A 12,225-nucleotide genomic window follows, 5' to 3' on the forward strand; every position below is an offset into this window, starting at 1 on the left:
AGCAAAAGTCTTCCCTTATTCCCTTAGACGTAGTCAAAGATGTGGATTCTGCAAACTTCTCTTTCCTTGTAGAGAGAACTGATCCTCTGTAGGAGGAGAAAAAAAGAGAAGAGTGTGTGTCGCATCACACCCCCCACCCCTAAGCTTTTGCTGGGACACCCATGGCTGGTTCTGCTTTTGATCAAAGCTCCTTCAGTGCGCGCATGCTCCTGTGAGGGCACCAAGAGGTGTTTTCTCCTCCCTTTTCGTCCTTGCTAAGAATTCTATTGTAAATGCTGATTTGTGGGAGAAACTGCGGGAGCCAGCTTGCTGTCATGGAAACCCTACATCCTGCCCCCGTACCCTGTTCTCTTCTCTGTTTGAGTAGCTACTGGTGAGCTAGATGGGGACTCAGATTTTATGAGCTTCTTCCAAATCTGGTTCCTTTTGTTGTTGTTGTTGTTGTTGTTGTTCTAGGCATTTGAAGGGGGGAGAGGGGGTAAACACTGCACTGGCCGTGTTTTTGTCCGGTATCTTGACTTGTTTTTGTAATCTTGACCTGTTGCCCTTTCTGAGCTTTTGAGGTGCAGTGTGTGTTGTCCTAGGGGCCATGGGACATCTGTTTTCCTGGAAGAGGCAGGATGAGAGAGTCCTCGTTTCTGTAGTATTTTGAGTAGGATAGTTAGAGACACGATGGGTTCTTAGTAATTTCAGCTTCTGTGGATTCCTTGTTATTTTTCTCCTGGGGGTTGGTGCTTTTGGAGTCCCAACCCAGATAGTACTTTGAACCTCCTGTGTTTTTGTATTTGGAAATCTTTGTGCCAAATAACCTGATTTGGTTTGTTTGTTTGTTTTGGGGTTTTTTTGAGAGTGAGAGTGCAACCCGAAGGAGTGGAGGGAGAGAGAATCCCTAGCAGCCTCCATACCCAGCTCGCAGCCTGAGGTGGGGCTGGAGATCTGAGCCGGAATCAAGAGTTGGATGAACTGACTGAGCCAGTTCTCCCCCTGCTCCGAACCAGTCCCCCATACCCCCCAAATAACCCGATTCTTAACGGGAGTCTTTTGGGCTATATTCCTCCCTTTAGGGACTGTGGCCCAGATTATTTCTGTACCTGCTCCCACCCTGACTGCCAGCAGGAAATCAGGGTAATAGAATTCAGACACAATCTGGACCATAGAGAGAGATCACGTTAACCAAGCGCTTGGATAAGCAGCTGAACCGGCTGGCTTCCAGAGTGGATTAAATTCTTGGGTGCTTGTGGCAGCGGCCACTTGCCTCCCGTAGTATGGAGGGGAGAGGTAGTCCTAAGAGGGAGGCTTTTCTGCCAGTAGAATTCCTGCACGTATAGGCAGCCTCTGTTTCTTGTTTCTCACCCCATTGTCAAGGAGGAGGCGCGAGATGGCTGGAGTTTGAGCCTGTGCTTGGGGAGGGGGGGCTGTCAGGTGGGGAGGGTGAGGCTGAAGTCTGGGGACTGCAGGAGTAGCAAGGGGTCGCAGCGGAGAAATTTGCAGGAGTGGCGGGAGGCGTTGGAGGAAACATTGTCTTCTGCCCCCCATTTTTCTGGTATGTCATCAAGGCAGGTCATTTTAGCTAGGAGAGCTCCTTGTTGTCACCTTTGAAAAGGTGGGGATGGGGAGCCAGTCGTGGGGTGGAGGGTGGTTATTCCGATCTTGGATCCTTTTGCTTTCTGGTCTGGACTGTTACTCTGAAAAATGTTCTCTTGGCTAGTGACCCTCCTGGTATATTAGGATAAGATCATTGGAGGGTAAACAACTTGAGTTGAGCAGGAAATTAATAGATAATTCACATTTCCCTCTTTAAGAGACTTCGCTTACTTATATTTTCACTTTCTGAGATACTTAGAAGAAAGTTGCTAAAGAGTGGAACGCCCTTCTACGCCAGAGCGCAGGCAGAGGGGCCCTTCACTGGCCACCTTTTCTGACACTAGCATGTTCAGTAGTTTGACTTGAGTCCAGAAAGGAGCTAGTGCTAACTGGCACTGGGCTGGGCGAGGAACTGAGTTTTAAAACATGCTTCTTGTGGAGCACATGGAAATCCGCTGATGGGAAAGGGAGGAAATGGGCGTCTGTGTCACCGTGTCTCATCTGCACTAGGACAGGTGTTGCCCTGGCTCCTTCCTGGCGCCCCACCTGTCTTAGCTCTGCTCTGCCTCTCCGTTCTCTTGTTCACAGGCCGAGGCTGAGGTGGCCTCCCTGAACCGCAGGATCCAGCTGGTTGAGGAAGAGCTGGACCGCGCCCAGGAGCGCCTGGCCACTGCCCTGCAGAAGCTGGAGGAAGCCGAGAAAGCTGCTGATGAGAGCGAGAGGTGTGTAGGCGCCTGGCGGGGCGCTGCTTTCAGGAGCGCAGGACATATAGGACACACAGGACGCTCGGAGGAGGATTTCCTTAACAGTCCTGCTCCCTGCTCCACCCCCCCAAGTTTTTATTTAAATTCCACCTAGTTAACATATAAAAATAGTAACTTACCTCTTTGTTTCTGTTCTGCATATCCTTTTCACTTGAAGGCAGATTAAGGGTTACCTGGGCGCTGTGACCTTAGGTAATTGGTGTTACACTAGAAACTGATCTAATGATTCATTTCCTTTTTTTTTTTTTAAGATTTTATTTATTTATTTATTTATTTGACAGACAGATCACAAGTAGGCAGAGAGGCAGGCAGAGAGAGAGGGGGAAGCAGGCTCCCCGTTGAGCAGAGAGCCCGAAGCGGGGCTCGATCCCAGGACCCTGAGATCATGACCTGAGCCGAAGGCAGAGGCTTTAACCCACTGAGCCATCCAGGTGCCCCTAATGATTCATTTCTTAAATAGGGTCACCAGGATGGCCTCCACGGAATCAAAGGCTTAATTTGTGAGGTTAGTCTCCCTAAAGCAGTGATTCTCAGGGTGAGCTCCCAGCCCAACAGCACCTGGGAACTCGGTGAAGATTCAGTTTCTCAGCCCTTGCCCTCATCTCGGAGTCAGGATCTCTGGAGCGGGAGCCCGGCACTGAGTGTGAGATAAGCTCTGTCAGCCACAAGAATCATGGGAGCGAGGGGTGGGGGTCACCGGGGAGTGGAAAATATCAGAATGCCTGCAGTTCCACTCCAGTTCAGAGAGAGCCCATTGCAAGCAGGCTCTGGGTGTTGATGTTTTCAAAGTTTGTTTGATAATGTGTGTCTGTAGTTGAGAACCACAGACCCTGAACCAAATCAAAACTCATCTTTGGTGAAAGTAGCCAATTGGCTTCTTGCCGCTGTGAGTTAGACTAGAACAAAGGTGTGTGAGGACATGCGTGAGGTCAGAGGAAGGCTTTCAGCATCAGAAATGCTCTATCAGAACACGTGGGCACAGTGCTGCTATGAAGGTGAGGAATTTGGCGGTCTCTCCTGGTGCGGAGTAGCACCCCAGATCCTAGGAAGTAAAGAAAACATGTTGCAGAACGGAGTAGTGTATGATTCTTTTGGGGTGTGGGGAAGTGGGGGTGAGGTTTGTTTGGATTTTATCTATATATAAAACCCTTCTGGAAGGGTTATGAAGAGTTTATTGAGCAGGAGTAGAGGTGGGGAGGGTTACTTTGTATCCTAAACTGTTTACTTAATATTAAGGGTGTATTGTTTTTTATTTAAAAAAGTTCAGAGGCGCCTGGGTGGCTCAGTGGGTTAAGCCTCTGCCTTTGGCTCAGGTCATGATCCCAGAGTCCTGGGATCAAGCCCTGTATCAGGCTCTCTGCTCAGCAGGGAGCCTGCTTCCCCCTCTCTCTCTGCCTGTTTCTCTGCCTACTTGTGATCTCTCTCTCTGTGTCAAATAAATAAATAAAAATCTTAAAAAGGGGGGACACCTGGGTGGCTCAGTGGGTTAAGCCGGTGCCTTCGGCTGGGGTCATGATCTCAGGGTCCTGGGATCGAGTCCCGCATCGGGCTCTCTGCTCAGCAGGGAGCCTGCTTCCCTCTCTCTCTCTCTGCTGCCTCTCCATCTACTTGTGATTTCTCTCTGTCAAATAAATAAATAAAATCTTTAAAAAAAAAAATCTTAAAAAGGAAAACAAAAGTTTATTTTATTTATTTATTTATTTTTAGAGATTTTACTTATTTGTCAGAGAGAAAGTGCACAAGCAGGGGATCAGCAGGCTCTGCCGACCAGGGAGCCTGATGTGGGACTTGATCCCAGGACCCTGGGGTCATGACCTGAGCCGAAGCAGATGCTTAAGCAGCTGGTGTGGGAGTTCTTTCGGGGTGGTAGGCAGAGAGGCATGGGCTTCAAAAGGGGCCATTCCTAGTCCTTCCCCATGAGCCGGTGGTAGACTCCCCAGGGAATCAGTGCCACGTTAGTCCTTGTTGTTTTTGGCAGAGGTATGAAGGTTATTGAGAACCGAGCCTTAAAGGATGAAGAAAAGATGGAACTCCAGGAAATCCAACTCAAAGAGGCCAAGCACATTGCAGAAGAGGCAGACCGGAAGTATGAAGAGGTACGGTGCCTTGTGTGTGTCCTCTTCAGTGTGGTAGGGTTTCTGAAAAAGAATCATGGTAGAGGGAAATGGTTTCCTCTTTGCTTCACCGAGCTGTTATGGGCTCTTCTCCTGTAGGTGGCTCGGAAGTTGGTGATTATTGAGGGGGACTTGGAACGCACGGAGGAACGAGCTGAGCTGGCAGAGTCGTGAGTATCTTGCTCCCCAAATCTTGCCATACTGCTTGTCCCTTTCCCTTTGGCTTGCGCATTAATGTAAATCAACTAGCATTCCTTCAACCTTGTTAAACAGGGCCTAGAGAGTGGGCTTTTTTTAGGCCCTGAGAATGAATGGCTATGCGCTTTTTGAACGCTCTGGACTAGTGACAGGTGACAAATGAGGCTTCCTTTATTTCTTGTAGGGACAGTTTGCAGATGGGCAAACAAAGACTAATTAATATACGGTGAAGGGTTAACTTGCAGGCCCTTAAAGGGTCCTCCCACCTGGAGAGGCTCTGCTGACTTGCGATCTCTTGATCTCTTTTTTACCACATTGCCAGCCTGGGGAACTTGAGGGCAAGGGCAAGGGCAGACAGGAAGTGCTCCCCTGTTGGCACCTTCTGGGCCTTGCGTAACAAAGGCAGTGCTGACGTGCGCATGTATTTGTGCTTCCTTTGTACCCCTCTCCCAGACATGGCATAGCATGACCATGGTGGTGTTTTCTTCCCATTTTTTTTTTTTTGGACCCCCCCCCCCCCCGTTTTGCTGCTGCTTGTTTCCTCGCTGTGTCCGTTTTGACCTTTCTCCCTCCCCACAACCTGGCTTGTGCGACCCCGTGACTGTCACTAACAGCCGTTGCCGGGAGATGGATGAGCAGATCAGACTGATGGACCAGAACCTCAAGTGTCTGAGTGCTGCTGAAGAAAAGGTACTATAGCCATTAGGCCCGCGACCAGGTTCCGGGTGTGTGGTGTGCTTCCGTTCTGTTCCGTCCTTCTGTCCGTCCGACAGCTGCCTCCCCTCCACTGGTTGGTTTGTTGAGCGCTTTCTCATCTCTTCATGGAATGCTCCACTCTCTCCCACTTACTCAGCCTCTTCCGTCTCTTCCCGAGTGGCTTCACCCCCTCTCTGCAGGGCCGCTCCCTTCCGTGGGTGGCCCGGGGCCTGTCTGGGTCGGACGTCTGATCCCACCTCCGCCCCAGCCAGCGGTTAGCGCTTGTTCCTGTGAGGGGTTTCACATGTTCGCTTAGTATCCAGACTTCTGAGTCCTAGCCCAGGAGGGCCTGGCTTCTGACGCTCTCTGTGGTAGAGGGAGGAGGGGTGACACTTGCTCAGGTGACCCGGGAACTTCTCTCTGCCCCAGTATGCCTTTCAGCTCTTTCTCCATATAGGTTCAATTCACGTCTGTGTGTCTCTCTCTCCCTTTTTTTTTATTCTCTCCTTCTTCCCCTTTCCTCTCCTGCGGTATTTAAAACATTCACAGTAAGTGTTCTGAGCTGGAGGAGGAGCTGAAGAATGTCACCAACAACCTCAAGTCTCTTGAGGCTCAGGCGGAGAAGGTAGGGGCTGGTTGTGATGGTGACAGGCTTTGGGGCCTGGGCCCAGCCCTGCCCCTGATGAAAGACTGGAGAAACCCATTCCTTACACAACGTAGTGAGATGCGTCCTTGTCATCCAGATTCTGGGTTTAATGCTAATTCCTGTGCACACAGATTCCTTTGAGTGAAAAATCACTTCGTGGCCTCAGGTGCTTGGGGTCATGTCCGCCTGAGGCTGATGCCGCCGTGGGAAGTAGCAGTAATCACAGGGCCCAGGCGGTTTTCTAGCAGACTGATAGGGACATCAAACAGTGGATCTGAGAGCTAGAGGCAGTCCAGACAGATGACTGGCTTTTACCAGCGTGTGGGGCTGTTTCCGCCATGTGGCCTTGGGCTGTCATTACACCTAGTTGTTACTAAATAGGAGAAAGGAAAAACCTCTTTGGGTTGATCTGAATAAGATAAAACCAGAGGTCCATTTTAAAAATAAAGGTCTGGAGGATTCTAATCAGAGGGTATCAAGACTCTAAGGAAATTGGTTTGTGGATTTTATGGATCTTTTGTCTAGAAATGGGCCTTGCTCTTTTTCTCATGGGCCATTCAGCACATTAACTCCAAGAGGCTGTTCACTGTATGAGTGAATGTGGTGGCAGGGGGTAGGGTCTGTGTGAGGAATTTCCACTCTGAAACTTTTATTCTACTTCTCTTACAGTACTCGCAAAAGGAGGACAAATACGAGGAAGAGATAAAGATTCTCACGGATAAACTTAAGGAGGTGAGCTGAGGGAGTTGTAGGAAAGGAATCAAAACAGTCAGAGGCGTATGACGCACTCTTTAAGACTCAGACAGGCTTGGGACGCCTGGGTGGCTCAGTTGGTTAAGCAGCTGCCTTCGGCTCAGGTCATGATCCCAGCGTCCTGGGATCGAGTCCCGCATCGGGCTCCTTGCTCCGCAGGGAGCCTGCTTCTCCCTCTGACTCTGCCTTCCACTCTGTCTGCCTGTGCTCGCTTTCGCTCGCGCTCTATCTCTGACAAATAAATAAATAAAATCTTTAAAAAAAAAAAAAAAGACTCAGACAGGCTTGGCTTTGGTTCTGAAAGTTCTGTGCCTAGAAAGTGGAGGAGAGAGAGAATCCTTTTTATCGTCTTTTTCATCTCTGATTCTGTCTGGTGTCCCATTTCCCCCAGGCAGAGACCCGTGCTGAGTTTGCTGAGAGATCGGTCGCGAAGCTGGAGAAGACAATTGATGATTTGGAAGGTATGGAGCCTGGGAGAGGAGTGAGAGAGACAGAGGAAGCCCTTGCCCGGGAATGGTGACCTCCTTCCTTGTCCACCAGAGGGAGTTGGTAGTGACCTGCCACATGCCCCTTGCCCTGTCCTGTGTCCCAGCGAGGTGAAAAAGGTCAAAATCTAGAATTGGATTTTTACATATACAGCCTTTTCCTTTGCTAAGACTTTACCTAGTATTCTGGAACTTGTGTCCTTTCCTTGGAAGAGGCTGGTAGTGACGGCATTTACCTCCAGCATAGTAGTCTTGGTCTCTGGGCTGAAGTGGTAGCCGCGCTTTCGGGAGGCAGTGAGGTGTGTGGTACCCCACGGCGACGTTGGGCAGTCATGTTCATCACTGAAGCTCTGGGGGATCTCAGAGAGGCAGCTGTGAAATGTCCATGTCTCAGAGCTGAGGAATGCCTGGGGCTTTCTTTTTCTTTTTTTTTTTTTTTTTAAGATTTTATTTATTTACTTGAGAGAGACTGTGAGAGAGAGCATGAGTGAGGAGAAGGTCAGAGGGAGAAGCAGACTCCCCGTGGAGCCGGGAGCCTGATGCGGGACTCGATCCCGGGACTCCATCCCGGGACTCCAGGATCACGACCTGAGCCGAAGGCGGTCGTCCAACCAACTGAGCCACCCAGGCGTCCCAGGGGCTTTCTTTTTTTAAATTTTTCTTTTTTTTTCACCTTTTTTTTTTTTTTTTAATTTTATTTGACAGAGACACAGGGGGAGAGAGAGAACACAAGCAGGGGGAGTAGGAGAGGGAGAAGCAGGGAGCCTGATGCAGGGCTTGATCCCAGGACCCTGGGATCATGGCCTGAGCCTAAGGCAGATGCTTAACGCTGAGCCACCCAGGCGCCCCTTTCTTTTCTTTTTTTCCTTTTTTTAAAAATATGTTTCTTTCTTTTTTTTTAAGATTTTATTTATTTATTTGACAGAGATCACAAGTAGGCAGAGAGAGAGAGAGGGAAGCAGGCTCCCTGCTGAGCAGATGTGGGCAGCCCGATGTGGGGCTCGATCCCAGGACCCTGAGATCATGACCTGAGCTGAAGACAGAGGCTCAACCCACTGAGCCCCCCAGGCGCCCCTCTTTTCTTTTTTTTTTTTTTTAAGAATTTTAAAGAATTTATTTGCGGGGTCGGGGGAGAAGCAGACTCTCCGCTGAGCAGGGAGCCTGATGCAGAACTTGATTCCCAGACCCTGGGATCCTGACCTGAGCCGAAGGCAGAGGCTCAGCAAACAGCCATCTAGGCACCCCCCCCCCCCCAGGGAGGGGCTTTCTAAATACTTTTTGTCCCCCTATTTTGGCAACTGGTCTGCTCTAATGAGCAAAAATAGACTTGGAGAACTCTGAGGTACGGTTCTTTGGTATGCTCTGGGTAGCAGGATAGTCTTTCTTCAGGGGGGTTTGGGCAGGCAGCCTGTAGAACAAAGGGACCAAATGTACTGGTCTTGCTTGGTAGAGAAGTGTCAGAGTACTAATGAGTGCTTTCTCCTTTTTCTACTTTTATTGTGTCACCCCTGCTAGGAACTGGGTTAACTGGGTGGGAATAGTATTTTGGTAATAGGAATTTCTAGTCATGGGTGTGCCCAGATTCTCAATCCTGACTGTAATTGACCAGAGGTATCGACAAGTCCAGTGGTCCTGGGGGGACAGTGGATCTGAAAATGGCCTGTTGTGGCCATCAGGACAGATGTTTTCCTGACCTGGGGTATTAGACCCACAGTCACACTCTTCCTTATTTTTAATGATTCCCTCTTGTCATCTGCTTCTGATCCCTTTCACTCTGTCCCCTCGTCCCTTCCGGTGTTCCTGTGCGTATCCAGATGAGCTCTATGCCCAGAAATTGAAGTACAAGGCCATTAGCGAGGAGCTGGACCACGCCCTCAATGACATGACCTCTATGTAACTATCTGACAGTAGAGCGGGGCTGGGACCTTGGCTTGTGGGTGGTTGGGGTTACAGGCTGTGCATAGTGTGCTTTGGTTTTATTCTCTGGTTATTAGAAACTTCAAGGTGTTTTTAAAATACTGGTGCTGATTACTTACTGGCAAAAGCTGGGTGGCCTTTCATACTGGATCTGCAGTGGTACCCTGATGTACGTGTGTTTGTTTGTTTTTAAATTTTTGTTGATAGACCCTTCTTTATAACATCATGGTGTTTCTATTTGTTTCTCCAATTCGGTCTTCTCAGAGGGACACTGCTGAAGGTAGATTCATGTCATCATATAACTAAGGACATAGGGCCCAGAGAACAGTGACTTGGGCCCTAACATTGCATAACAGAATTCACACCTCCTGGGTGTATTTAATTTGTGTCCTGATAGTAAAGTTCAGAGGAAACAGCCATGATTGGAAACAACCAAATTCACCAAAGAATTGAGCTGAGTCCCAGAGCAAGCCAGGCGGTAAAAAGCACCAGAAAGAGTTGTTGGGGATTCCATCCGTTTGCTGTGGACCCTTGATCGCTGACGCTCACCCGCCCCTTTCTGTCATTCCCACTAACCCTGAGAAGAAGCCGATGACTCCGGCTGGAGTGTCTGGCTGTCTTTCTCGTCCTGCTGCCTTCTCTTCCCTTTCCTCCCCAGTTGCTGTGGAGATTGCTGCCAGTCCTTCTCACCTAGAGTCTCCTTACTTTCTCACACAGATAAGCCTCACCGTTTCTGCTCTGTTCTGGATCTGCCCCCTTTCCTCCGGGAGCCCAACGCCCCACTCTCGCTCTGGATTCCATTTGGGTCAGCCTGCTGGTCCCCAAAGCATTAGGATGTAGTGGGGGGCACAAAGCAACTTATGTATTCTTCCGCTCCTCCCCATCCCCCTAAATTAAAATGTTAAGCTGCCGGAAGCCTCACGCTCCCCGCACTTGTGTTATTGACAAAGCTGCTGCTGTCCCTAAAAGGGAGCCTTGGGGTGGGATGTGGAGAACAGCTGTTGTAGGCCCTCCCTGACTTACATAATCAAAGCCACTTTTGTGTGTGTCTATTTTTTCTTGACATTTAAGCTCAACTGATCGGAGTCTGTCGGAGCAGCGGGCTTAGCAGCGGTCCTGTAGGGTAGGGGTCCTCCGTGCCGGCTTCGGGAGTCCAAGTCCTGTACTTGGGGGCTCCTGAGTCTGGCCACCTGGAAGCCTCCCCTCCTCCTTGGTCTCTTCTCTTCTGGTAGCATCCACATGCTTCCCGAGCACATGTTCTTGGCCCTTCTTCCAGTGGTTCAGATGGTGCCTCTTGAGAGTACTTGTCGGACTCAAATGTACTAGCAGCAAACTTAACGAATTAGACCATCCCAAGTCACAGAAAAATGGTGTTTTCAGCACATTTTTGTTTTCTTGCCCAAACTCTTGTCACATGCTGGGGGTTCACTGCCATTTGCCCGTTGAGAGATGATAAATGATCATTACTGGGAAAACTAGAACAACCAGTCACGCGTGCTTCAGATAATGTGCACAAGGTGCTGATAGTTTATTACATACATACAAATGATAAATTTCCTTTTTTTTTTTTAAAAGATTTTATTTATTTGACAGAGACACAGCAAGAGAGGGAACACTAGCAGGGACTGAGTGAGAGGGAGGAGCAGGCTCCTGCTGGGCAGGGAGCCGGATGTGGGGCTCGATCCCAGGACCCTGGGATCATGACCTGAGCCGAAGGCAGAGGCTTTAACCCACTGAGCCACCCAGGCGCCCCTAAAAATGATGCATTTCTGCTAGTGAAACTGTTCCTGCTTCATATTGTGGGATTACCTAGCAACACTTGACAAGCTCCTAATCCAGCTTCCACAGCGGGGACGGTTCCGGGCCCAGGAGTGCAGCTGTCCTTGTACACGTCTAATCACCTACGTGGTGTTCAGCACACCGAGTACTTCAGTTTCTCAGCAAATTATGTATTTCCAACTTGCTTTTCGTTTGAACAGAGCCATCAAAGAAAGGTTTTCCCTAATCTAAAACTTGAGGTCTTATTGAATTCAGGTTTCTTCCTGTTCACACCATTTCCTCCTGCTACACAGCCTTTGAGATGAAGGTACAGACTGATTGGTTCAGCTGACACTTGAACTGTTCTCTTTAGAAGCCATAAAGTTATCAGGCTGGGGACAGAAATAATCAAAGAGGGAGACACCATCCCTATTTTTAGGTTACCCAGAGTCTAGTAGGAGAGCATATATATAAAGCTAAAGATGGTCTGTGATCAGCGCCACAAATAATAAGCTTGTGGAAATTCAGCAGGGGAAGAGGCTGTTTTCAGTGGGGATGATAAGGACTCAAAGGAGGCGGTACATAATAGGTACTTAATAAACATATTAAAACTTGCCTCTTCATTTTTATTGGGTTCTAAAGGATTGGATTTCTGACAAACAGATTTTGGTTGGAGGGTTGTGGATATTAAGCATTTTGGTTAAAAAGCAAGAGACTAGAAGCATCGGTAGCGACGGGAAGGATATAACGGCTGTAAAGGTCGATTTAGTCAGGAGGGCCAGTGTGCGCTGAAATCCGTGTTGGGGTTTATAGGGGATGGGGATGCCCCTGGAGATTTTGAACAAGGATATGTTCTGGTATGAGTCGCAATGAAGAATTGATTTGGTGGCTAAGTTACTAGATGACAGGGGAGCAGATTATCAAAGTGATGCATTTAGATAGAAGACAGTTCACAAATTTGAGTCATTTGTGTCCTACTTGGTGGCTTTTGCCATTTTCATGTGCTTCCTACATTATTGTTTTCTTCACACTTACTCTTTATTTTCAAATTTGTCTTAAGATACATAACTCTATTTAAAGTAAAAGGTTAGATGCCTGCTAGTGATTTTTCCTAAAGCACATGAAAACAATACAGCAAGTAAGTTTTTTTTAAGTTCACAAGCGTATGTTGTCAGAAATCTCCTTACGCAGCACCAGCAGCAAGTTTGCTTTGAGAGAAACTGGCTTAGATTGTTGCAGTTTTCCCCGAGATCATCATCTGTAGAGAGACAGCACTGAAAGCGCACACGATGGAGTGTGCGCCGTATGAG

The 12,225-nt window shown here is 48.6% G+C and overlaps 1 protein-coding gene across 10 annotated transcripts in view; it reads left to right on the top strand.

The window, feature by feature from the left end:
- Positions 1–12,225, top strand: part of TPM3 (tropomyosin 3) — a 29,666-nt gene that overhangs the window by 10,219 nt on the left and 7,222 nt on the right. For 3 of the 10 annotated variants that reach the window (XM_045086878.1, XM_045086883.1, XM_045086887.1), the window contains 6 exons: positions 2,173–2,306; positions 4,327–4,444; positions 4,562–4,632; positions 5,275–5,350; positions 6,672–6,734; positions 7,147–7,216. In XM_045086878.1, the coding sequence (XP_044942813.1) occupies positions 2,173–2,306; positions 4,327–4,444; positions 4,562–4,632; positions 5,275–5,350; positions 6,672–6,734; positions 7,147–7,216 (532 nt within the window). Of the gene's footprint in view, positions 1–2,172; positions 2,307–4,326; positions 4,445–4,561; positions 4,633–5,274; positions 5,351–5,905; positions 5,982–6,671; positions 6,735–7,146; positions 7,217–9,054; positions 9,134–9,874; positions 10,087–12,225 lie in introns of those variants that run through there. The other 7 variants (XM_045086881.1, XM_045086886.1, XM_045086879.1 and 4 more) reach the window with 4 other exon arrangements.

Source organism: Mustela putorius, unplaced genomic scaffold, assembly GCF_011764305.1.
Source record: "Mustela putorius furo isolate JIRA1106 unplaced genomic scaffold, ASM1176430v1.1 tig00000997_pilon_pilon_pilon, whole genome shotgun sequence".
Lineage (NCBI taxonomy): Eukaryota > Metazoa > Chordata > Mammalia > Carnivora > Mustelidae > Mustela > Mustela putorius.